At 37.7% G+C, this 26,881-nt stretch overlaps 1 protein-coding gene across 2 annotated transcripts in view; it reads left to right on the top strand.

Moving 5' to 3' along the window:
• Positions 1 to 1,740: 1,740 nt before the first annotated feature.
• CPPED1 (calcineurin like phosphoesterase domain containing 1) overlaps positions 1,741 to 26,881 on the top strand; it is a 45,057-nt gene continuing 19,916 nt past the window's right edge. Inside the window, exons 1-2 of one of the 2 annotated variants that reach the window (XM_072418985.1) lie at positions 1,741 to 1,912; positions 20,953 to 21,171. In XM_072418985.1, the coding sequence (XP_072275086.1) occupies positions 1,849 to 1,912; positions 20,953 to 21,171 (283 nt within the window). In that variant the 5' untranslated portion in view covers positions 1,741 to 1,848. Of the gene's footprint in view, positions 1,913 to 4,057; positions 4,164 to 20,952; positions 21,172 to 26,881 lie in introns of those variants that run through there. The other variant, XM_072418987.1, reaches the window with a different exon arrangement.

Below are 26,881 nucleotides of genomic sequence, written 5' to 3' on the forward strand. Positions count from 1 at the left end.
TATTGTACCCCGCAAAAATTTTAAATAAAGAATGTTTAAAAAAAAAAAAAAAGAACACAGAAAGACTGGCAACAAAACTTAACAGAAATAAGGAGCAAGAAAACCTATTCAAGAAAAGGTGAGCAGGACTATCTTGCTAGAATTTAAATTTTAGAGTATAGGTTCACTTTAAAGAGGAACTAAACTGAAAACTGCAAGAAAAAAATACACTTAAACATGTTCAATCCTGCAGTGCAGTCTGATCAGGATGCGTGATGTAGGTATCCCAGTAGGCTTTGTTCTCCCATTCATTCTCGATCACCTAGGCCAGGGGTGTCAAATTTTGGCCCCAAACGTCCTTTTTTTGTCCCCCAAAAGAATCCTAAATACGAACTGCAACTGGCCCGCCGCTGCATTGAAATAAAGCCGCTACTACCAATTCCTGGCTCTCTGCCTCTGGGTGGACTGTTTTATAGACACAAGTAATGCTGGGAATTGTAGTAGCAGCAATATTTCAATGAAGCGGTAGTTCCAGCGGCGGGCCACTGGCATTGGCCGCATCTGGCATTTCCAGCACTCCCTCTCAGCTACATGCTTTTGGAGTTACAGGGGCTTCTTGGTGACCTATGGCCTTGTATCATAAAGCCATGTCTCAGGTTGTGCGTAGCCTGCTGTTATTCAAGAGATGCTGGTCGTGATCGCATCAAGGTTTAATATCTAATGAGAAGAAAAAACTTCTTCAATTTTTTCAATAAATTTCAAGGTTGGCTCGCAACTTTGTCTAATTATGGCCCACTGTGTATTTGAGTTTGACATCCCTGACTAGGGATGAGCGAGAAAATTCCCTTTGGCATTTTCGGGAAAATTTCCTTGAATTTCCGATGGGTTGGCGAAATTTCGCAAAACCATGGGAAATCACTATAGGATTATCACGGCTGCATTCATAAAACCAGTCATGGAAATCCTCCTGTCAGTGAGCGATCCCCGGGTACTACAGGTCAGAATGAGGGCAAGTCGGGGATCTCTCACTGAGAAGATTATCGCGGCACTAGAGGGTAATTAACCTCTAGTGCCACGGATCGCACACTGTTCTAAAAAGATTTTTTTTAAATTTAAAATTCGATCTTGATAGGTGAATTTTACACCAGCCGATCTCGTTTAAAATTTGGTAAGCGAGAACAGCTAAATTTGCCGCTAGATCGAGTTTTAAATTCTCGGTCGCTTATCCCTACCCCTGACCTAGGCGATTGAGAATTAGGAGTGGTGCTGCACTTTAAAAAAAAAAAAAAAAAAAAAAACAGAATTTTTACCTTGCATAAAAGGGTTGTCTACCCTTTGATGTAAAATGAAATTTCTGAGAATAATTACACTTTAAGTGTTATTTTGCATCAGTGTTCAAGTACTTGTTACTGATCTGAGCTATAGTACAATTTACTTGTTGTTATTAACATTAACCTACATTTATCTTCCTCAGGGTAAGCTTTAGCAGCTCTTTCACTCACTTGAATTAAAGAGGATTTCGGCAAACCAAATATTATTAACAAGGAAAGTATATCTTTAAACATATTAATATACTCATGCTCTAAGTATCTAAAGGGAGTATACTGTAACTGCATTCTTTCAGAAGAAAGGTAAGTTCCTGCTACTTGTGGGATAGGCCTATGGTCTAAATCCATTGCCGGATATTTGAGCCGCCAGGCAACCAATCAATTCGACGATCGTATATCAACCCTGAACGTAGCTCTCTCTAGGCAGTAGTAGTAGATCGCCGAATAAAGGCGGAAGTGCTGCACGGTAATGGAATGTGATTAGAAGGCTGATATTTTAGCTTGCTGTGTTTTTCTGGCTGATATCTGCTTCTCGTAGGCAATGTCTGAAGATCAAGAAGTATTCCTTAGAGCGCGGGGAAGGACTTTCAATTTTTTTCGTGCAGGTAGTGACATTAACTTTTAATTAAACAAACGAAGCTTATAGGTTTTGTTTCTCTATTTTTGTTTAGCTTTTACTTCACTGTGTTTTATAATTATTATTATTCATATTAAGTCAATTAATCGGATTGAGGGCTTGGGTTTGGTCTTAGCCCCAAACAAAACTAGCTAATATGTTGGGAAAAAGTTGTGACTGTATTCCTGATTATTACATATATAATGTTACTATAATGACATGCATTGCTATTGTAAGGCTGAAATACTCTTGATAAATACTACAATAGTATGTAATATCATCACATTTTAAACCAGTGGTTGCCAACTGGTGGTCCGTAAGAGAATGTTGGTGGTCTGTGTATGGATCGGGGCATGGGCTGGTTGTGTCCGTGGATGCCAGGACTTGCCGACTCTCCTATTGCAGGCTCAGACCTGTGGGCGGTTTCTGGCATCATGATGTCACCCTGGGGGGAATTTCTTACCCTTTAACCCCCCCCCAGCGGCATTCCCGAGTGTGACTCGGGGTGGATTTAGTGTACCAAAAGCGGTAATCCCGAGTCACACTCTGGGTAGCTTGTAACTTAAAAACCCACTTACCTTGCTCTGTCGCTGGCCCCCCCTGGCATCCTGCTGGTCCCTGCAGGTCCTGGGCAGACGTCCTGCTCCTCTGATCTCCAGCCGCGCAATGCAGAGATGACCTCCAGGGTTTCCTGGTGACGTTGGTGCAGGCGGGAAGATTGGTGGGAAATTCAAGAAATTTTGTATTGGGTTCAATACAAAAAAGCTGTATTGCGTCCAATACAAAGAAATATTTATGTATGTGTGTATATATATATATATATATATATATATATATATATATATATATATATATATATATATATATATATATATATTATATAAACAGTTACATTACATGTTTAAATATTTATTTTATTTTTTTTTCCAGATTTTAGTGTTTTGTTATTTAAAGTTTGTTAAATTTATTAGGTATCAGTGAGTTATGCCTAAAAATTACAGCCTACAATAAAAAATAAACTTCCATGCAAAAAATTGTACTGCTTTCTGCATGAAAATTTGGATGGAATTAGATGCGCGGTCCAGAGTCCATAAATTTAGTCCGTGAGATCCAAAAGGTTTGGGACCACTGACAACTATAGTTATCTAATTGGCAGGATTTTAGAAATGACTGAAGTTAATGATTTTTCAAAGTTGGGGTGATTAAATTCTTTTAATGATCTACACCTAGTAGCCGTCAGGAAATTTATTTTATAGAAACAGAATTTTTCCACAACAGCCTAAATCTGAGTTTGTGCCTGTTTGGGATTTACAGTGCATTCTTTGTGTCTATGCATTTGCTTTGACCTACTACTTCTATGCCAGTGGTCGCCAACCAGTGGTCCCTCGTACGGAGATTCGCTCATCACAGGCTCAGACCTTGCTAAACATCCTGGGGGGACAGAAGTGCAGGGCTGTGGACACAACTTTTGTGTTGTCCCCCCAAGCAGACAGGTCTGAGCCTGCGATGGGGAGAGTGGGTGAGTTCTGGCATCACTCTGGGGAAGTTTCTTCTTTACATGGCTCTGAGTTCAGTGAACTTCAGTGGCCCATGAGATCAGAAAAATTGGCAACCACTCTTCTATGCAAAGGAAAAATATATTTCTAATCGGAAAAGTTCCTGGTCTTCTTCACATTTAATATGTCTCCATTAGCCTAAAGCAGTCATTATATGTTGGAAAAATATCTAGGGCATGTGGCTATCCTATTATTTGGGGTCCATGTACAATTCCTTTTGATAAAGGTATTGCTATAATTTAGTAGTTACAATATATACTATATGGTTTTATTTACAGTGTGTGGATACAGACTGAGACTAGCACATTGGCTTTCCACACAACAATCTTGTTTTGTATGTTTTTGTCTGTTTACAATGGGGAAAAAAACAGCTGACTATAATGGATAGTCAGGATATGATAATATTTTTGGTTGATGGACCTATTAATGGACTTATGTTGTTTTTTTTTTTTTTTTTTTTTTTTTAACCTAGCTAACTATGTCGCTATGTAATTTCTGCTGTCTTATTCCTGGAAACTCATTACCTTTACTGTTTGGTGTCTCCATCTTGCTGAATAGCGTGTGGCGAATTAGTTTGGTCGTTTTGTCATACCCAACACACTTAAAGTCCTTTTGCCCTTTGGATCATTTTGCTGCTCTTTTGATATGTCCACTACCATGGGAACTGTTTAAATGAACATACAGGTATGTAACCCAGGGACTAAGAGATAGGGACTGTAAATTTATTCTTAAGTTGAAATTTTTTTGTAAGTCGGAACAGGTACAATATTTTAATAAATGCAAGTAGGACAGATGTTTGTCCCAACATATTATTAGGCAGCGTGGTGTCAGTTACTGTATAAAATCCTCACTGTGAGTAAATTACAAACCAAAAAGAAATATTATGTAGCCTAGACATTCATTAACTTCTTGAGCAAGCTGTGCTTTGATATGCAAAAAGAAACAACTGCAGAGTTTGTTTTGGTCATTAAAGAGTTACAAGAGGCTGCAGAAAAAGCTCACCCCGCTAAGATCACCCACAACCTCAGCTGTGTTTAGCAAAAGATTTCTTCTGCAAGTCATGCAAACCGTCCTCCTCCCCCCATCCAGCCTCTACAAACCAGCATATCCTAGATATAACCACATATGCACAGTTATTCCATAAGAAGGCAAAAAAAACCCTTTTCAATTGTACATCCTGCTCAATTTTGCAACATCCCAAGGGATCCAATTCCACATTTTAACAGACCTTACCGTAAAGAATCCCTTCCTCATGCAGAGATTAAACTTCTTTTCCTACAGACGAAAGAGTACCCCCTTTTTTTCTTGTGAATAATTGTGAAGCTTCTCTATATGGGCCATTTTATATAATTATATGGGGTGATCATATCCCCCCTTATATGTGTCTTCTCAAGGGAGAATAGATTCAGTTCAGCTGATCTCTCCTCATAGCTGAGCTCCTCCATACTTTATACTAATTTAGTTGCTCTTCTTTGCACTCTCTCCAATTCCACAATGTCCTTTTTGTGAACTGGTGTGCAATACTGGACTGCATATTCCAGATGTGGTCTGACTAAAGCTACGTACACACCAGTCCCTCCCCCCCAGTCCCTCCCCTGACCCTGCTCGGGGTGGCACTGGCAAGAGCCGTGGAACACCCAAAGGGCCGGAGAAACATCCCTATTGGGCCGTAGTTTTCCCATGCCTGCACTAGACAGTATGAAACATGCATGTTGTTAGCCCCCAAGTGCAAAGCTTTACATTTCTTAATTTGTCAATTGGCTGCCCAATCAAATAGTACATCCAGGTCTACTTGTAGATTATAGACATCCTGTATGAACTTAATTCTATAACATAGTTTGGTGTCATTTGCAAACACAGAAATGGTACTTTTATTCCCAAACTCTGTATCATTTATAAAGATGTTAAACAGTAAAGGTCCCAGGACTGAACCCTGAGATTATCCCTGACACCATTACCCTTAGACCATTCAGGGTATGAATCCTTAGTCACTACTTGCTCGATGTGGTCTGTAAGCCAGTTCTCTATCTATTTACAGGTTGATTTTTCTAAACCTTTAGATCCAATTGGTAAAAAAGCTTCGACTCCCAACTCCTCATTTTACAGTACTCTGACTCTAATTTAAATATGCTGATGTGTGCTAATTTTCCATGTTGATTGAAAAGCAACATAATTGATAGGTGCTATTTATCACTTTCCCTCTTTCCCTGTCACAATTTAAAAAAACATTTTAACCACCCCTCTGAAGTATGTGATAAATTAAATAGAGATAGCAAAAAGAACAGAATGAGGGGTTTGAAGGCTAAATTCAATCGTATGTATTCATAAGAAAATGAGTACAATATTACATTGTTACCTAGTTTTATATATGTCTATATGTAGCTACCTAAGTTTAACCGTGAGGTGTTCATGTTCTTCCTGCCAGTGAGTGATCCCCAGGTACAGGTCAGAATGAGGGCAAGCCTAGTTTGCGAATTCTGACCTCATGGTAGTCTAATGGGTCTTAGATGAAGGGGCATATGTAAGCCATGTAACAATTTACATTTACGATTTATTGTTGTACTCCTTTTCTTATGAATACATACGATTGAATTTAGCTTTTTAATCCCTCATTCTGTTCTTTTTGCTACTTCTATTCACTTGAAACACAATATACATGGCATTTCATCACTGCCAAAGCTCAGCATATGTAAAGCTATATGAACACAGGGTCTGCTTTTGGGAACAAGAACTCCTGGCCATGAAGCTGACACTCTACCTTATTGACCTGCCTGTAAATTATAGCATGTGGACCAGTAAAGTTCTATGCCTAAATTGTAAACTAAAAACACAAAATTGAAAACAGTTGATAAGATTTATTTATTGTTTTTTATCAAGAGACTATAAATTTTAAATTTATTTTAGATATAATGAGGCTATGGAACAACTTTACTTGTTCAAAAATAAAAACTATATTATTTGCTTCTTCATTGGCTTCTAAAGCCATTAATTAAACTACATAAATTAAAAAAAAAAAAAAAAACAATTTTGAAACCTAAAACCACAAAAATGTTAACTAGGCATATAGCTGTAAAATAGCTGGTAAATATAGTCCAAACTTAACTATGCTATTTTTCTCAGAAACCGAATTGCTTCTGCCAGATCTTCTTTCATAGAAGCTCCTAAATCTGATTTGAATTTTTTCAGAGCTGAAAATATTCTTTCAACACTTACTTATGTGGGTGGCATTGCTGTTACAGTTTTAGCCGCATGGCTAATAATGACTGGATAAACACTTATGGCTTTTTCTATAGTTAGTTTCGATTAGTGATCATACTTTTCAACTTCTTTTAATCCTTTAGCAAAATCATGGAATTTCTTTCTATCAGTCATTTTTCTGTATTTAACTGTCGTCACTTTGAAAGTTCCATTTTGTCGCAGTAGCCTGCAAAGTCTAGTTGTTCATTGGAAGAGGATGATCCTAAATTTCTATTGCTTATAGCCACATCCAGTGGTTCAGGTAGTAACCCTTTCACTAGTAACTGCTATCATAGTGATAGTAACTGCTATCATAGTGTACCTTTTTTCCAAAAGCAATTTGGTCACCACTCGACAAAACTTGGCTCATTTTTTTAGCTGCTATCATGTTTATCCAGTCTGGTTATCCAGTAAAAGATGCTCTCTTTTCTTCATTGAAGATACATTAATATCAGCTATTAACCCTCCACTTTTGTTGAGGCAGTGGGGCTGATTTATCAAAAGAACCTGCATACGCTCGCCGTGGGAAAATATGCGCCGCTTGACACAGCATATTACCGCGAGCCAGGGCCGGGTACTAGTGCAGTCCCCTGCCGGCTTCCAGCATTGATAAATGAGCAATGGGCTCAAGAATTCGCCAATTAAGGCGAATAGTTTTCTGCTGCATGATTTGGGAAGATCTGTTAAGCTTTATCAATGGTGATGTCATAGCACTCAATTAGTGCACACCTGGTTTCTGTTCTGTGTGCACCTACAGTCCATTACAGGTCAATTTGTATCTTTAGGCTGGGTCTACACGGACGGTTTTAAAAATACATGTAAATGTTTCTACCAAGTGTAGTATGTGTTCTTGGATACAGAACACATGCAGTGCTCAACCCAGGAATTTTTTTGAGCCGGGTGGGAAGAAGTTGTAGGCGGGTGGCATCCCCTGTATTGTGACCCAACCAGTAGCCATATAAAAACAGCCAGGTGGTTACTGAAAGGTGCCAGGTGGTGCTCCCAGCTAAAAGGGGCTGGGGAGAACACTGACATGTCACACCTCCTCTGGAGCTGCGGGCGTAATCAGGAGAGCGGAGCTGTCAGCATAGCAGAGCTCTGCTGATTGCTCCGCTTCCTGGTTGGTTGAGTAAGGGAAATTCTGATGATGCCTGTTGGAGCATAATATGAAAAATGGTACATTTTAACAAGCCAGGCATTAGAAAGTTCAGGCAAAATATAGGGGATAGGTAGAACGCTAACACAATAATAGGGGTTACTGGATACCTGTGGTATTAATAACCACGAGCACTGAATTTGGCGTGTCTTGCCCCACTCACTTTTTACCACCCGGCTACAGTTTATCCCCACTCAGCTGAAAAAAAATTCTGGGGAGAACACTGGTGAGTAAGTAAATATATAGTGGGCCAAGGTCTCAAATGGCATTCAAACTTGCAAAAACACCTTGAAATGCTGTAAAAGCAAGAAAATATGTTTGCTAACAAAGTGTATTTGTCCCTGGAAGTTTGATATACTGGTACTATTTGGATTGTGTAAACACCTAAACAATGCATACAATCCAGTATTTATTGAGCAAAATTAGGTTGAGCAACTATATTTATCAAAGATATATGTGTGTATGTATATGTATGTGTGTGTGTGTGTGTGTGTGTATATATATATATATATATATATATATATATATATATATATATTACACAGTTAGGTCCATAAATATTTAGACAGACAACTTTTTTACCACAATTAATTTTAAATTAAACAACTCAGATGCAGTTGAACTGTAGTATTTCAGTGGGTTGAACAAAAAGCATGCATAAAAATGTGAGAAACTAAAGCCTTTTTTTAACACAATCACTTCTTTTCAGGGGCTCAAAAGTATTTGGACAAATTAAAAAGCTGAAAATAAAATGTTAATTTCCGATACTTGGTTGAAAACCCTTTGCTGGCAATGTCCAATCTAGCCTTTCTATTCTTGAGGCTTATGAGTGGCTTGCACCTTGCAGTGCACCCTCTGCATTTACTTTCATGCAGCCTTCTCTTTATGGTAGACTTGGATATCGATACGTCTACTTCTTGGAGAATCATTTCCATGGTGAAGAGAAACCCCTTCACAACAGCCAACCAAGTGAACAACACTCTCCACGAAGTAGGTGTATCGATATCCAAGTTCACCATAAATAGAAGATTGCATGAAAGTAAATACAGAGGGTGCACTGCAAGGTGCAAGCCACTCATAAGCCTCAAGAATAGAAAAGCTAGATTGCACTTTGCTCAAAAACATCTAAAAAAGCCAGCACAGTTCTGGAAAAACATTCTCTGGACAGATGAAACCAAGATCAACCTTTACTGGAATGATGGCAAAAAAAAGTATGGAGAAGGCGTGGAACAGCTCATGATCCCAAGAATACCACATCATCTGTAAAACATGGCGGAGGCAGTGTGATGGCTTGGACGTGCTTGGCTGCCATTGGCCCTGGGACACTAGTGTTTATCCATGATGTGTCACAGGACAGAAGCAGCCGAATGAATTCTGAGGTGTTCAGAGACATACTATACTGTCTGCTCAAATCCAGCTAAATGCAGTCAGATTGATTGGGAGGCGTTTCATAATACAGATGGACAATGACCCAAAACATACAGCCAAAGCAAGGAGTTTATTAAAGCAAAGATGGGAAATTCTTGAATGGCCAAGTCAGTCACCTGATCTGAACCCAATTGAGCATGCATTTCACTTGTTGAAGACTAAACTTCGGACAGAAAGGCCCACAAAAATACAGCAACTGAAAGCCGCTGTGGTAAAGGCCTGGCAGAGAATTAAAAAGGAGGAAACCCAGCATCTGAGTTCGACGACACTCATTGCCAGCAAATGGTTTTCAACCAAGTATTAGAAAGTAACATTTTATTTTCAGCTTTTTAATTTGTCAAATTACTTTTGAGCCCCTAAAATGAAGTGATTGTGTTTTTAAAAAAAAAAAAAAAAAAAAAAAAAAAAAAAGGCTTTAGTTCCTCACATTTTTTGGAATCCTTTTGTTCAACCCACTGAATTAAAGCTGAAACCTAATTGTATTTAATAAAATATAAACTTTGTCTTTAAAGTCGTCTTCTTTTTTGCATGAGGAGAAGTGTTCGTCAATAAAAGCAAACATTAAACATCTTCCTTACATTTAACTTTTCTGAGAAATAAAAGCTAGTTGTTTGAAAAAGTATCCAGGCCATTAAGAGGTTACATAAGCTTCAGTAGCTGATAGAAAGGCTCAGGTATCAAGCTCTTGCCATGGGCAGGGGATGTAGCATATGCAAACATCCGAGTTGAAGCTGCTGTTAACAAAAAGCATAAATAATTACATTGAAAGGTGATTTTTATTAATTAAAAACACAATTGGCACATATCAGACAACAGGACGGTTTTGTAGAACATGGTCATCACCTTTTAAATTTTTGTTTCCATAAATTGAAATAGTAGTGGCTGACCTGTAGGTTAAGATACCAAATAATTAGCCTTTACATCTGAGGTGATTTCTTGGTAAAATGCCTCTTGATGCATGCGATTCCCTATTTTCTTACCATATTTCCTTGGAGAGTGTTTCACCCCCTTGGAAAAGGGTGGGTTGATTAGCCTTGATTTATGTGAGGTTAATCTGGTTCAAAGGACTGATCATGATTATTTATCTTCATATTAGCTTTTGCTCACACAGCTCTACTACTTCAGTCATGACTGACTTTGTCCAATAAATCACTATAAATGCCTTTATCAAACAGGCATTTTAGACTTTTATAAAGGACAGATTCAGTCCTAATAAGAACAGGAAGTCTCTGGATATAGTGTGCCTGTCAGGGGGGAAAAAAAGGAAGTGGGCAGATTGACGATAGGTGTGTATATTTATCAATTTTGAATATTTGGAGTAAGAGTCTGCAAATTATGTACCGACTCCTATTAAATGTAAGTTGTTTTGAAAATATACAGTATGTAAAAATGTCCTATTTCATAGATAAGTCATGATAAAGTAGCTCTCTGAAGTATGAAACTTATCTGAGCTATTCTGCAGCCTAACATTTATACACCATTGTAAACTGGATTATATTTAGCTATGAAAAATATTAATTTGATAGGATTATGACATTTTTGCTCAGTGGTGATATGATTTAATCAGGGTTCGACAGTAGGATTACATTCTACATATTTGTCCCCAGCACACATTGTGAGAAAACAGTGGTGTTGTTTATCACAACCTGCCTACTTCAGAAACCTGTCTGCACTCTCCACATTAGCTCTTTTTATTCTTTAGAATACTTTTTCACACAACCTGAATACTAGGCAATCAAATACATGGCCCACATGGAGCCTACTTCTGCCCTCTGTCTTCAGCAAAGATCCGCACACACAGAAAAAGCCTCTGAGGTTTGGGCGTATATCAAAGTGTATGCTCCTTTTGTTTGTATAACATATTTTATATTTTAGTGGCAGCCGATTCACAAAGACTGTCAACCACTACAAGGTTTATGAGCATTTACACTATCAAGAGATGGGAAAGATTATGTGTGCCAATGTATTATAGAAAATGATGATGGCAAAAAAGCATCTGATGCTAAAATGAGCAGTTTTAGTGGTTCTGAAAAAAAAGTACCTGCAAGAGCCTCAAATTTAAAAAGACGTGCAGCATTTTCATCCTAAGGTGTTAGAAGTTATTAATCATAAACATAGCAATGAAAATGTTCCATCTGCCTCAGGGCTAAATAAAGCTCAGACATCCACTGGAGAACAAACCTAAATAAGATGATTGGTATGGTAACTTGGTCAGATGTAAACCACATCATTGAAATGGCAGTAAAGAATAGTGTACTTCTATCCTTTTCAGAACTAGCTCTTTTAGGTAAAAATGCGGAAAAGGCTAAAAAAACTTGAGTGTTTCTAGAACAAGTTTAAGGAAACTTAATAAACGATGATTGATGAGGCCAAGTAAAAATGGAAGAACTTTCAAAAACTGAAACATTGCAGTCAGTTATTTTGCTATTATTGTTAGATTTATGGATGAAAACAATAAAACCTTTAGCTGGACCTTGGGACTAAAAGACACTCGGATCATTCGGATGATTATGTTCAGAATTTAGGGTTTTAGAAGATTTCAAAATGAAAAAGGAACAGGTTCTGTTTATTGTGACGGATAATGCTTCAAATATGAGAAGTAAATTTTAGAAATTGAATAAAGTAAAAGAAGAAAATGAAAAACAAGTATTAAAGAGTGACTGTTTTGAAAGCACCGAATAAGAGACCACTGACATTTTGGATGATATTGCTGAAGAAGCATCCAAGCTTATTACTTTTCAACATGTGTTGTGCTGTTCATAGTCTGCGACTAGCAATAATAGATGGACTGAAAGAACATCATACAGCTGCTCTAAATGGAAAGTTGTGGCAAGTAACCGTTGCAGCCAAGGCCCCTAAAACAGATGGTATTCTGAGGGGACGCGCTGAAAAAGGAGCCATCCTGGATCATCACGTGGGAGGCATTTAAAGGTTGATAAAGCGTTTGCTTGAGCTAAAAGACTTTCTTGAAGAACTGAACAGTGCAAACACTCCATTAACTGAAAGTCAGTGGGTGCCAGTAAAAGAATTAGAAAGTCTTCTTACTCACCCCTTTGCACGTATTTGTGATCCAGAATCAGACCCCTAAAACCTATTTATCAATGGATTTTCGTACGCTTCGAGGCACGCATCTCTGGCAGCTTGACACCAGCAAACTTGCAATAAAAGTCAATCTTTCTCTAACAAATCATTCTTTCAAATAGTACACATCTTTCACTTAACCCTAAATAAAAATGTATGAGGTGTTTAAATGTTTCAAATATATATATTAGCAAAGAAATAGGCATATTTTTAAAAGACCTAAAATTTTCAGGTTCTGAAAGAGCTAAATGATTTCAGCTGTTTACATGGCGCCTACGTAAATGCTTATGATGCCTTGAGGATCCCCCGAGGATCCGTCTGGTCCCGAGTCCGCAGGCGAGACCTCACTTTTGCCAGCGGACTAAATCATCCACCCTCGTTCTACTTTGTTTCTATAGATTGTGTGTGTATATGTATACACACACACACACACACACAGTTAGGTCCATAAATATTTGGACAGAGACAACTTTTTTCTAGTTTTGGTTCTGTAGATTACACCACAATTAAATTTTAAATGACATAACTCCGATGCAATTGAACTGCAGACAGCAGAGTTGACAGCTTTAATTAAGTGGGTTGAACAAAAAGATTGCATAACAGGGTTCTCCCCAGGCCCTTTTAGCTGGGCGCACCACCCGGCACTTATCAGCACCCACCCGGCTGTTTTTGGGTGGTTACTAAAGAGTTTGGTTACAATACAGGGGCTGCCACCTGCCTACAATTTCTTGCCACCCGGCTTAAAAAAAATTTCTGGGTTGAGCACTGCATAAAAATGTGAGGAACTAAAGCCTTTTTTTTACACAATCACTTCATTTCAGGGGCTCAAAAGTAATTGGACAATTGACTCAAAGGCTATTTCATGGGCTGGTATGGGCAATTCCTTTATGTCATTATCAATTAAGCAGATAAAAGGCCTGGAGTTGATTTGATGGGGGTGCTTCCATGTGAAAGATTTTGCTGTGAACAGACAATGCGGTCAAAGGAGCTCTGCAGGTGAGACAAGCCATTCTTAAGCTGCAAAAACAGCCCAAGGATGGCTTGTCTCACCTGCATGGAGAGCTCCTTTGACCGCATTGTCTGTTCACAGCAAAATCTTCCACATACAACCCCCCCAAATCAAATCAACTTCAGGCCTTTTATCTGCTTAATGTCATAACAAAGTAATTGCCCACACCAGCCCATGAAATAGCCTTTGAGTCAATTGTCCAAATCCTTTTGTGACCCTGAAATTGCAAGGGAGTTTTTTTTTTTTTTTTTTTTTTGTCTTACCTGGTCCCCACGGCGTTTTGGGGACCAGCATGTGAACGTTTGGGAACGGATCCTTTCCAACGACAATTATTGCACATGTGTACCCAGCTTTAGTACCGAATCAAAACCTATTTATCATTTTACTCCTGCGATAAATTCTTTAATGGAAAGTATTCACTTTTGACAATACTACCTATTGTCCTGGGCAAAAAATTTTGGCACCCTTGCATTTGGCATATGAAATATATATATATATATATATATATATATATATATATATATATATATATATATATATATATGGCTGGGCAACTGTATGTATGTATGTGTGTGTGTGTGTGTATATATATATATATATATATATATATATATATATATATATATATATATATATATATATATGGGCTGGGCAACCCCATGCAGCGCAAGAGTTGGTACTGACACACCCAGCAGGCAGCAAAATGAATTTTGGATAGTTGCCAACTGAAGTAAGACAGAAAACCATATAACATACATATACAAAAATACCTCCCATATAATGTTTGGCTCACAATTTAAAGACATAATAATGGTGCTAAATATAATCGTATAGATCAATATATACACTTAAAACGCAAATCTATATCATTTGAAATCAAAATATATTGGTATATAAAAATTCTTTATGCAACAAAATATTAACTCCTCAATGTTTTACAAAAACAATACATATCCCCAAAAATACATATTTTAAATTTATTCAACATTGAATACATTATCCAATAATATAATTCACACATATATACTTCTTATGTTCACACAATAGTGTATATTGTAGTACAAAAAAAAAAAGAAAGAAATTTTAAAAGCACATTTTAAATTTTTAAAAGTCTATTTGCTATTACAATGTTCCAGTGACCTTTGCTGTAAACCTTTAGCGGCAATCTCAAAATCAGCCTTCTTTAGAACAGTTTCTGTTTTTTCGTAAATACTGAAAATATGGTGTACTAATCTTCATGTTGATAGGATGTGCACTAGAGGCAGAGGTTCGTATTGCCGCCTGTAGGTTTACAATAAAGATTAGTGATTAGTATGTCATTATCTCTTAAAGAGGTAGGGAACAGATCAGGTTATACAATCTTATGTTAGGAAAAATAAGTCCTCCTTCTGCCACGGGTGTGTAAATTCTTGGCCTTTTGCCCTGCCAATAAAAAAAGATTTATTGAGTATAATGATATCCTTTTGTTGTAACAGAATTAGTATGCTTTTTTTTTTTTTTTTTTTTTTTTTTGGGTATAACCGTTTGGAAAATGACATCAAAGAAGGACATGGTGAGGTTTTCACGCATTTTTATTTATGGGCGGGTAATTAAAATGATAGAGGATGGTGGTCTGACTCACATGGATGGCCAAATATGAGATTTGTTCCTAAACTATTTAAAAGTTGGTGTTCGGAGTCCAGGAGCCTGAATCTCGCTCTTGTTAAAAGTGAATTTTTAAGCCAGAGAAAGTGCCGAAGAACATGATCATCGACTGAATAGCTTTTACATCTGGGGAGGGATTTTCATAGAAAAAAAAATTGACTGCATCGTGATTGCTTTACCTTCCATTTTGTGAATCCTAACGCAATGTAAAAAATAGGAGTGGGATATTTGTTGCACTAATGGCTTCAGTGCTAGATTAAAAAGCAGGTGAGACAGTGACAACCTTGTCCAGTACCTCTGTGCAGTAAGTGTTTATTTTTTACTTTAACTTCCCCAAGTGTGGCTCGGAGTTACCGATTTATTTAACCCACTCGGTTTTACCGCTGGGGAGCTTAAGGCTGGGTCTACATGAACGTTTTGTAAAAAGGCATGTAAACGTTCCTTCTGCGTTTATAAGCGTTTTTATGCACTTTTTTTAAATGCTGGAAAACGTCTATGCCGCGTTTTTTGCGCGATTATACAAGCATTTTAGCACTTTGTAGAAGTGACTTCTGCAAGTACAGGAAGTACATACATCCCTGCATACATGTGATAATGTGATCATGCAAGAGTACAGTGACAAATGTAACAGTATACACAGAATAGAGTCAAAAGAGTGCAAAGTGAAGCACAATTAAAGATAATGACTACACACAAGTGATAATGAATGACATAATTTGCAGGTGTGAATAGCACCAAAAGCAAACACAATGGCAGACAATCTTCACACGTGCCAGGCATAGCATGCATGACACATGGAATAGTGACACAGGACACAGACCATTGTTAAAACGTTTGTAAAAGCCTCCATTGAAATCAATGGAAGCTTTATTATTGACAATTTCTAGCATGCATAAACGCTCCTATTAAAATCAATGGACGCGTTTTCCCGCGATTTACCAGTGTTTTAATTTTTTAAACGTTGCAAGCAACTTTAAGATAAAGCTAAAAAACGTGCCTGAAGGAAACGTTCTGGTGTAGATTAGCCTATTGGAATGCATGGGGACTTCAAACAAGGGCTTTAAAAGCCTCAGGTTAAACGCTGGGGAAACAGTCCGTGTAGACTAAGCCTAAAGGACAAGTCTTTGCCTGATAACTGCTTCTGAAACATAATTACCCCTGTCTTGCATCCTACAACTAAGAAGCTAAAAATGCCCTCACCCAAAGTTTACGCATTCTATGGAAATCATCACAGCCCAAGGGGTCTCCTGAAGCTGGGCAAAATCTGCTTTCAAGGTTTTGAAGGTATCGCACAATAGCCATTCATTTGTGGGGAGAATGTAACCCCTTCACATTCCACGTTCCAGGAGACTACTTGCAAGACATGGTTATGAGCAGGCATAGTATCAAAGACTGATGCACTCTATTTTCAGAGCCAAATGGCTAAGAATGTACAGGTAATAAATACACCTTTTCCTAGAAGAAAAATAGGTTGTAGATATGATAGAGAGTAAAATGAAATAAAAAGGAGAGGTGACAAAAGAACCAAACAAACCGCAGGACACCATAGCAACACAGAGGCAACAGGTTAGACAAACCAACATAATGTGACATTCTTTCTTTCCCTCATGAGATGGAACAGACTGAGTGCCAGGAGATAGGCTCGCATCCAAGACTTAATCATCGTGAAATAAAAAAAAAACAGTAGTAGCGCCTTCTCGCTTTGACACAACATGGAGTGTAGCTCAATATTCATAATCTGCAGGGGGTAATCTGTGACGGAGGTAGTTTCATAGAACATGCCTGGTAAAATCACCTGCTTTTAGGAGGATTGCACAATCTTCTGGGTGGCTGGAGATTCTAAGTGGGTGAGCTACCCTGGAATCATCACAATTTAATCTTGAATGTAGGTCTCTGGGGAGGTGCTGCAGGTGATGGCGAGGACCCAGGAGCTAGCAGGCAGAAAGGGAGGTAGGGTGCTCTTTCCACTCATATGTGAGGGGAGGCCCAGTGACTGGGGGATGACCGAAGCACAAACATCAGATAGAGCGGAAGGTTTAACAGATTTGGGCAAGCCGATGATATGCAGAATAATCCTGCATTACCTATTCTCAAGATCATCCAATTTTATGCTAGTGAAAGTGCAGTTTTCTAGGGCTTAAATGTGTGTTTTGGGATGCTGCAAGATCATCCTCCACTATGGAGATGGCCATCTTGTGTTTCAGGTTGTTCCACATGGAGAATGAAGAGTCACTGGGAATAGCTTATGCCACAAAACAATCCATGTGGGTAAGCGCTGCAGGCTGATGTAGAGTGATCACTGCTGCGGAGGAGCGGCAGGCGGATTTTAAGTAACAATACCAATATATCTGCTGCAGTGTTACCCCCAGAAATTTTTTTTCAGCTGGGTGGTCATAAAGTGGGCGTGGCAAGACATGGCAAATATAGTGCTCCCAGATGTTTATGCCATAGGTATGCAGTAACTTCTAGTTTTGTGTCAATGTTCTTCCTACACCTCATACTTTGTTACAACTTTGTAATACTTGCTCCATTAGTATGTCCAATGCTCGTGTACTTCCTTGTGTTCTACGTATTAAGAGCATAATCATTTGTAGTGTAATAGTATGATCAGTGTGTTGTAACAAGTTAGTCATAGTTCATATTAGCAGTAAAAAAAAAATAAACTGTATCGTTTACCGAGCGGTAAAAGCCAAGGGGCTTTTCAAGCAGCAGTGGTTCCTGGCGTGAAGAAGCAGTAAATGCAACCTTCCCGTGTGAATTCGGCATGACTTCAGATGTGCCCCTGAGACTATATTTAGTAAAGGTAAAGGGTTTGTGAAAAAAATGTTTTTCTCCACAACCCAAGCCCAATGAGTCCCATGCCTCTTGGCTTCCCTCTTCTATCCTATGTCAAGAGCTGCCTTTTACTGCACAAGCATGAGATTGGGTGACATGTTCCAGAAAATGTAAAAAAAAAAAAAAAAAGTTCTGATCTCACTGCGCACACATTTTTTTTTACATTACAGGAAAGCCCCTATTGCACAGAACGAGCAGCCCCTGCGGAAGACTAAAGAAGAGCCCCCCTCCAAAAAAAAAAAACATACAAAAAAAGCACATTTTGATAAAAATATGGTAATACTTTAAGAGGTTCATGAATGTGATTACAGATGGAGGCAGGACTCTCATCACTGTCCAAATTCTAATAAAAAAACTGCCTGTGAAATTTATCGACCTGTGTGTGCACTTATGTCATCAGCAGCACAGTGAGATATGTCTGTCTGTAAATGCTGCTTGTCATATTCTCACTCTCGGTGTTCAAACCTTCATATCTCCTAAATTGTTGATGGTCGACCTTTCAGGGCACACAGGGGACCCTCATAGCTAATAGCAACCACAATTTCTTTAAAGATTATCAATATTTAGGGGTCACAAAACATTGGGGTGCCTGTTTCAAAAGCAAGTGTGCATCTGGTAGCCCAAAATTGAAAAAGCAAATTGGTGAACCCCATGGCCAATTACATAGGAATAAACTTTTGGTGGGGCCCCTAAATTTATACCTACTATTCACAAAACTTTAACTGTCATACAATGCTACTCCTGTCTGCTTCTCTTCTTTGAACCATAATTTCCTTGGAACGGGGAGGTGTTCAAACATGTTGCCTTGCCCTGTTGCACATAACTGTCCTCTTCTTTACCTTGAACCACAATTTCTCAGAGAGGTGCAGGGTAACCAAATTTAGGTGGCAAATTGTTGGGGGATACTTTTGGCTAACACCCCCTAAACCTTCATTACCATGGCATCATTACAACATAAAAAACTTTACCTATCAAAACACACTTCCCTGTTACTCGACTGTACCCTTCCAATACCTGAACTGCAATTTTGTTTTTGTCGGCAAACTTTATGCTATGTCTAATATTGCCATAGTGATGAAATTTAGAGAATTTAGCCACAGATGTTTCTCCCTTGTACCTACATTTTTGGTTTCTTACACCTCCCCATTCCAGATGAATCGGGTTTCAAGTTTTAGACGTGGGCAATAATGTATAACTTGGTAGCATGTGTGGTTTTTTTTTTTTTTTTTTGTTTTTTTTATGGTATAATAATGCAATTTTAGGAGTTAGTTAGCCGAAGGTGTCCCCTACTTGCGCCTACATTTTCAGTTTTGTCAAATGTTGGTTTGAATTTAGGGACCCCCACCCCAGTGTTCCTTGCTATGTAAGTGGGGGTCCCCAAATTGCAACCAAAAAATCTTTTTTGTTGAACAAATGACATTTGTATGACATTCTTTATTTTACTCATGCCCCACAGAATAACTCACGTGGGCCTTTTATTACCCATTTACCTTGCTATTGACATATTGATTTTTTTTGTTTGCTGGGGTTGTCTTGCTTTCTTTTTCAAACTTTCCTTTTGAATTTTTTACACTTGATTTCCTTTTATAATTTTCAAATGATGAAGGTGATTATCATTTTTGGAGTACTTTTTTTTTCCTATTCTTTGACTTTTTTTTTTTTTTTAGGTTTTACTTTTTGCCTCTTAAACAGGTTGGCTATGTAAATATATTTTTCAGAGTGTGTTCAACTGACCTGAAACATTTCCATGTGTGTTCTTAAATGGATAATATTCACTCCCAGACCTGGGAGAGCAGCCCTTAGCATTGGAAAATTTAGCTTTCCTAAAAGTCACTGTTTTTCATCTTTCCCATTTTTGCTTCCTGTTTACAACTTTATAAATCAAATACAATTGTGTTATGATCATTGCTACTCGGATTTTCTTTTATGTGAACGTTTGTAATAAGCTCTGCTTGTTAGAATATATGTGGTCAAGCAGATCATTATTTCTAGGGCTTCAATAAACTGTACTGTATAAACTTTTGTGCATTTATATATTCCCACGTTTCTACCATTAGTATTGCCATTATACCAATCAATGTCTGTGTACTTACAATAAAAATTATTACCACAGTCCCACCTCATACATTCCTTTCTATCTGTATATAGCGCTAATTTTCTACTTTATCTTTAGTTCAGGGTGGGGGTGATAACAGACTCCAATAATTACCTGTGCATTATGCATCACCATAGGCACTCCATACACAATATATCTATATCATAATGCTCCTCATGAGCAAGATCTTTTTTCACATTCACCTAGGTACCCTCTCCAATACAGACAAATCCCACCACCTTTTCCTTTTACAATCTTTTTGAAAGGTAGTAAATTCGTGAATATTAACAGCTCATTTTGCCAATACCAGGTTCTTGGGGTGTTTTTTTTTTTTTTTTTTTTTTTTTTATAGCGGACACCTTAAAAAATTGCCAGTGCATTTACCAACAGTGTTTGTCATATTTTTTGTAGTACAAATAGTACTATGCATGCCAATGTTTGTAACATAGGGAAACTCTTTGGCCTTTATTTATAAATCCTTCAGGAAATAAACAATTATTATAGGCCAATTTATGAGGGAATAATTTTTAAACAGAGCCCTTGTATATTGTCCTCCTGAATATAAAATTGCATATTACTATCGAAATATCTTGGCCTTCCTTTTATTACCATCCCCACATCTACTAGATGGAATGGACTCCTGGCTGTTAGGGCCATTGGTGGTATCTAGGGCTGTCTCTTCTGGGTTAGCCACCTTTACATCTTTATACAACTTTTGTGCGCAAGTTTGTTTGGGTGGTCAAACCAATCTAAATACCTCTATCTACAGTCACCCAGTTTCCTACCTAATTATCCTGACCTCTCCACCCTCCACATCTGTGGCTATACCTGCAGAACTTGCTCAATTGTGTCATAGCAGTTTTCTTCATTGAACTGTAGTTTTCTTCCTTGTCCCGTTTGTGCATACATGTGTCACACTGAGTGAGTAAAAAACTATTTTTAAGCAAGATTTTTGTGCTAACTTTTTTTTTTTTTTTTTTTTGCTTAGATGAAGAATCAGAATGGAAAGGTGCATTCTATTTTATACAAGGAGCAGACCCTCAATTGGGCCTAATGAAATCCTGGAGATTAGGCAACTGTGACTTTGGAGGAGATGAATGGGAGGATGAGATCAGGTTAACAGAAGAAGCAGTGGAGGCCATAAATAAGCTGGACCCCAAGCCAAAATTTTTTGTGCTGTGTGGAGACCTTGTTCATTCTATGCCTGGTAGGTATCAATCCCCCTAATAACTATTCAATCTAAAAATATTACAAAATGAGTGTACAAAGTGTGTGTGTGTGTGTGTGTAATATTAATATATATATATCAGTCACAATTTGCCCTACACAGGTTTGAAATAAATAATTATTTTAGACTAATTATGTTTAAAGGCCATGTCACTTTTTTCCAGTAATCCTGATTTTTTGAGTTGTTGGGTGACCAATTGTAATTGATGCATAGCAGTTGCCATTATGCAGTAAAACTGATACACACAAAAGTACACAAAGTCTCCATCTTCACTGAAATATGGTAAAAGTGTCACCTGTCTTGTCCTATAAACCAGTATTTTTACTTCCGGTCTCAGAAAATTCTTTTCTATTAGCCTGAATGCTAAAAGTTCAGATGCCTGTAATGACAGATTTAGGTCACGTATTTATATCATTGAGCTCTTCTTGGGAGAACTCCTGGTTTGAAACACTTCCTTCATATTCACTTCCACTGCCAACTCCTGGATTACAATCCAAACCCTGTATATCCTCCATGTCGGATACAGGAGTTTCAGGGAGTGTACTGAACACTGGTATGAGAACATCAGCACCATCGACACAGGTCTTCTTACTGATTCCAAATCAGGGTACTCCCACTTGTTTTTCTTAAACAATTGAAATCTTTTACATTCACAACACAAAAATAACAATCATTATGATGATTTTTGGGCTCTTGCCATACTATAAGTACACCATAATTTAAACTTTTTCATTTTTCCACTGACGTAGACACTCTTCAAGTTTTGCATATCATAAAAGGAGCCCAATACTTGGTCCCCCAGTTTATTACCAAAATATGCAAGATATGCTTGTTTCACAATTCTGTTTCTTCTCTGTTTTTGCTGAGAATATTCACCACAAATGTAGCAAAATACATTAGGGTCATTTAAACGACTTCTTCTTGAAGAACCCATATTTCTGTAAAAAAAAGAAAATGTATGAATAAAAAAGGCAAATAAAAGTTTCATGAAAATAATGCTACATTTAATAAATAAAATGCAAAACATTGGTGTAAATAAAGATTGATGATACTAATATGCTGTGTTACCATTTGTTGTTGTCTATTCCGATTCCTGTATCATAACAACTAGAGCCAATTCAATGAAACTGATGTCATTTCTGAATTCAGCGAACTTGAATTACACTACATATATTGACAAATCCTTGACAAGTTTTTGCGCTGTGTATTTAATTATACATACATGCCATTTAGATTTTAATTGTTTTAGTTACACTCATTCAATGTAAGTGAACAGTCCTCAAATATAAACGCAGTTTGGAGATTTTTTTCATAGAGGTCTATTATAAGCCGTGTGTGTGTGTATTTATTTGAGATAAAGACACAGGTTGACTATCAAAAATCCCGGCAACCTTGGGACCTGAGTAGTGTAGTTTAGAAAATCTCGGATTATTTTTTTTATATATTCTTACCTCCACACACAGGCTAGCCTTCCTCTGGTATGTATATGTGTTTCTAATTTGTGATTCCAAATCTGGAGAATTCGCATTTATATAGCAATGATGCCCACTGTTGTCTCTCACAGCTGATATAATGCTAAATAGCTGGTGCTTGTTTCTATACGCTTATTAAAATAATGTTTCCCCAGGTAACCGTTTCCTAATATTAGATGCATATTTTAATATACATGGCAGCTACAGTGAGGGAAAGAAGTATTTGATACCCCGCTGATTTTGTACGTTTGCCCTCTGACAAAGAAATGACCAGTCTATAATTGTAATGGTAGGTTTAATGAGTCTGATTTATTAAAGCTCTCCAAGGCTGGAAAGAATACACTTTCAGCAGTGAAGCTAGGTGATGAAGCAAACCTGGAATGGATTTCTTCAATGTCATTTGCTATTTGCTAGCAAATGCTAGCTTGGACTTGTCTTTTTTTTTTTTTTTTCCTTCAACCTGACCTACTATGTAACTATCATGTGCATACAAATTAAATAATAAATGCAATGTCATTCATACATTGTATCACCCAAGGACCCTTGCACACTAAATACAAATTTTCCCCCCACAGTAGTGTTGGCATTTAAAAATTATTTGTGGTAAATTTAAAAAAGATATTGGAACAAAATATAACAAACCAGACATGTTCACAGGAAATCTTTTACAAAAGACAAATCTAGAGATATTCAGTATATATATATATATATACCACTATACCAGAAATTCTATAAAGGAAAAAAGGAGAAATACCAAAAATGAAATTGACTAGTCAAACTTACTATTAAAAGCATGCTCAATTATGAATAACAATTTCTTGGACAGTTAAACCGACCAGAGTTGCTAAATTTCAAATGCTTTGTCAACTTCGGCGCTGCCTGGGCCTCAACAGGTACAACCTGGCCTGTTTTCTCCTACATGTAAGGGAATGATGGCATGGTACGTCTTGCACTGTCAGCTGGATTCAGCTATTATTTACCCCTGGTCTTCAGTGGGCCTGCTACATTTACACTTGTCTATTATACCCCAGTCCCTTAATCGCAACATTTTATTCCGTGACACATTGATTACTTACATAAGGTCTCCATGACACTGTGTCCTTGTCCTGCCATACCCAATAGATTTGTGAAAGCTTTCCGCAAGGCTCCCAACTCAAAGCGTTCCAATTGTGGGAAATCAGAGGTATTTACACTTTATTTGAGTTATGACTTTATTCCAAACTACTTCGATATGAGTTGGTTAAGGCAAAATACATCTTACCTCTCACCCTATCTTTCATTATGTCCAGTTGAAGCACCCTATTCGGTGTTCGCACTAGTGCAGAGTCTGTAGCATTACCTTAACCACGCCACTTACCCGACCTCTATTTATTATTGTCTACCACAAATTCATAATAAGACACTCAACTGCCTTTCGTAACTAAATGTGATAATTTTTTTAAAATATCCATAATGCAGATACCAAAGACCTACTAGAACAAGGGTGGACAGCTGAGTGTAAAGTCACGCTGAGCGAGATCTGGATGAATTTTCTCTCTCTATCAATACAGATATAATGGCCACACTGTGGTTTAAATAAAGAATAGAGGAAAGATAAAAAGACAGGGTTTGTGGCTAAAAATGAATTATGTATTGATTGAAAAATTCATACATACTTACAAACCAATCATTTTGTACATCACCAAGCCTGTTGTAACATCACAGGGTTGAGATATTCATGCTAGACATTACTTTACTAACACATCAATAACTGTACGATAACCGTTCCAGTCTGTTATTCCTAACGTGTTTCGCCTAACAAGGCCTCTGCAGGGGTTTGTAGGGACTGGGATGGTCTAGATACATGCAACAAATCTACAAAGGAAGGTAGATCTTAGCATCTGAATATAAAGTATCAAAAACATCTTACATCAATACATATGTGAGATAGAATTCTTCCTATCATAGTTACAGATAGTTTTTATAATTTTGGATAATAAACTAACAAATAAATGCTAACATCGGTGCATATATTAGTTTATTTACATATTCATGAGTGACATAATAACAATAACATCATTTGTGATATGTTCAAGAGTGGTGTATTTACCGTACATAAAATATATATATATATATATATATATATATATATATATATATATATATATGAAGGTATCGTAATTAATAAATATTTAGATTATAGTAAATATGTATGAGGTTGATGTATATTAAGGATAAAACACTCTCTTTTGTGATGTTGTTAGGATTGAAGAAAAGCCATTGGATAGAAGGAATGAATAGGCTGTCAATGCCTCTAAAATAACAGAAAGGATTCAGAACTGTGACTACTTTGTTGTTGTCATTAGGTACTAAGTATATACATAGGTGTATTGCTTATATGCTCAACTTAAGCTGCGTACACACTTCCAATTTTTATCGTTCAAAATGAACGACGAACGAACGACGAACGATCGATTGGGCAAAAATCGTTCGTAAAAAAAGTAACCAACGACGCCGACGAACGAGGAAAGTCGTTGGAAATGAACGACCGGACCGGCGGATCGGATTGGACGACGATCGTTGACCATCGTTCGTGTGTACGATCGTTCATTGATCGTCCATGGTCTGAGCATGCGTGATGAACGAACGTTCCTGTGATGCACGTAACTTCCTGTATCGTTCAAACGATCGCATCTATTGTGTGTACAATATCTGCGAACGATCGTGTCGTTATCTGTATGTACAGGATCGGTGCTATACGATCGTTCGCAGATATCGTGCAGGATCGTTCGTCGTTCGTTTACCAACGATAATAATTGGAAGTGTGTACGTAGCTTTACACGTGTGAAGATGTAGTCCAGTACAGGTACTTCAAAGTAGTATAGTATATAGAGTAGTCATCTCAATGAATAGATTTCCGTAATATTTGTCTTTCTTATACAAAAGGTTTGGTCAATGCAGTTTCCAATCAAAAAGATGTATGAACTCTATGTTGGAAAAATGAGTTTATATTTAAATATATATATAAACTCTATGAAATGAGGAATACTTCATTTATACTATTATTTGTATAATTTTGTTAAACATAAAATAAGCAAAATGCTTACCCCTGACTTGGGAGGTCAGTGTATAGGTATTATCGGTGGTATTGCATGTTTCCAAATGTTGATAAAATCTGAATAAAAGTTGAATAACAGTTACTATCCGTATCATGAATGAATGCAGTAATGTTGTTAAGTGAAATTGGTATTCAGGGTTGGTAGTGGGTATGTTAGAAAAAAAAGACATTTCCCTCAACACACGAGCAAGGTCTGTTAGGATTGACAGTCAGAGACTGTCAGCAAAGAATTCCCACCAATTAAAAACGAGTGGGGTGGGGTTTGGGCAGCATGAATACGTGTATGTCGGGTCTGGGCGTAAAAGGAACGCCCATTTTTAGTGATGTAGGGTACGGGATTCCTTGTGACGTAGGCAGGGCTCCACTCTCACTGCAGAGAGGACCGGTTGTATAGTCTGCATCTTTCTCAGTTGGACAATGACCCGCTGAATAGTGAGGCATGTCCCAGGACAGACCGGATTCCTAGAACAACCTGATAGCAGCTGAAGCACCAGTCTAACAGAACGGCGCTTGGTCCTCCGAGACCTAGCTATATCAGGGGAAACTCCGAAAGGGGGGACAAAATTTAAAATAAAAATAAATATTCAAAGTGATTAAAAAGCAGCTGTACATGTGTAATATGGGTAATATTTGTGTGTGATTATCTGGAAAAAGAAGGTGTGATGTGCTTTTATAAAAGGGGTGTCATGGTCATGTACATACTGAAACATATGGGAGTCACCGTTAAATATCAGAATTCAAATAGTTATGCATTTACAAAAATCAGCCCTATTGGTGTACATTAGAAACTATGGCAGGAATAACAGGGAGTAAATAGAGTAGTTTAAAACTACTATAATAATAAATTCAGACTCCTTATTAGAGCAGTCTGGATAGTATAAACTCACAATAAGATGGATGTTGAGATAATGCCCCTGATTCATCAATAAAATCTGCGCTCGCTGGAAGCGCGAAAGTACGCGCGGCCAGCGATCGCGGATTACCGCGGTCCAGACTCGAGTATGCGCGTACACTCGCCTCACTACCAGCCGGATTCCTGCCTTCACAATAGGGAGCGCGAATCTGCCAATTAAGGCGATTAGATTTCAGCTGCGCAATTAAGGAGGATCTCTAAAGCTCA

Source organism: Pyxicephalus adspersus, chromosome 7 (assembly GCF_032062135.1).
Source record: "Pyxicephalus adspersus chromosome 7, UCB_Pads_2.0, whole genome shotgun sequence".
NCBI lineage: Eukaryota > Metazoa > Chordata > Amphibia > Anura > Pyxicephalidae > Pyxicephalus > Pyxicephalus adspersus.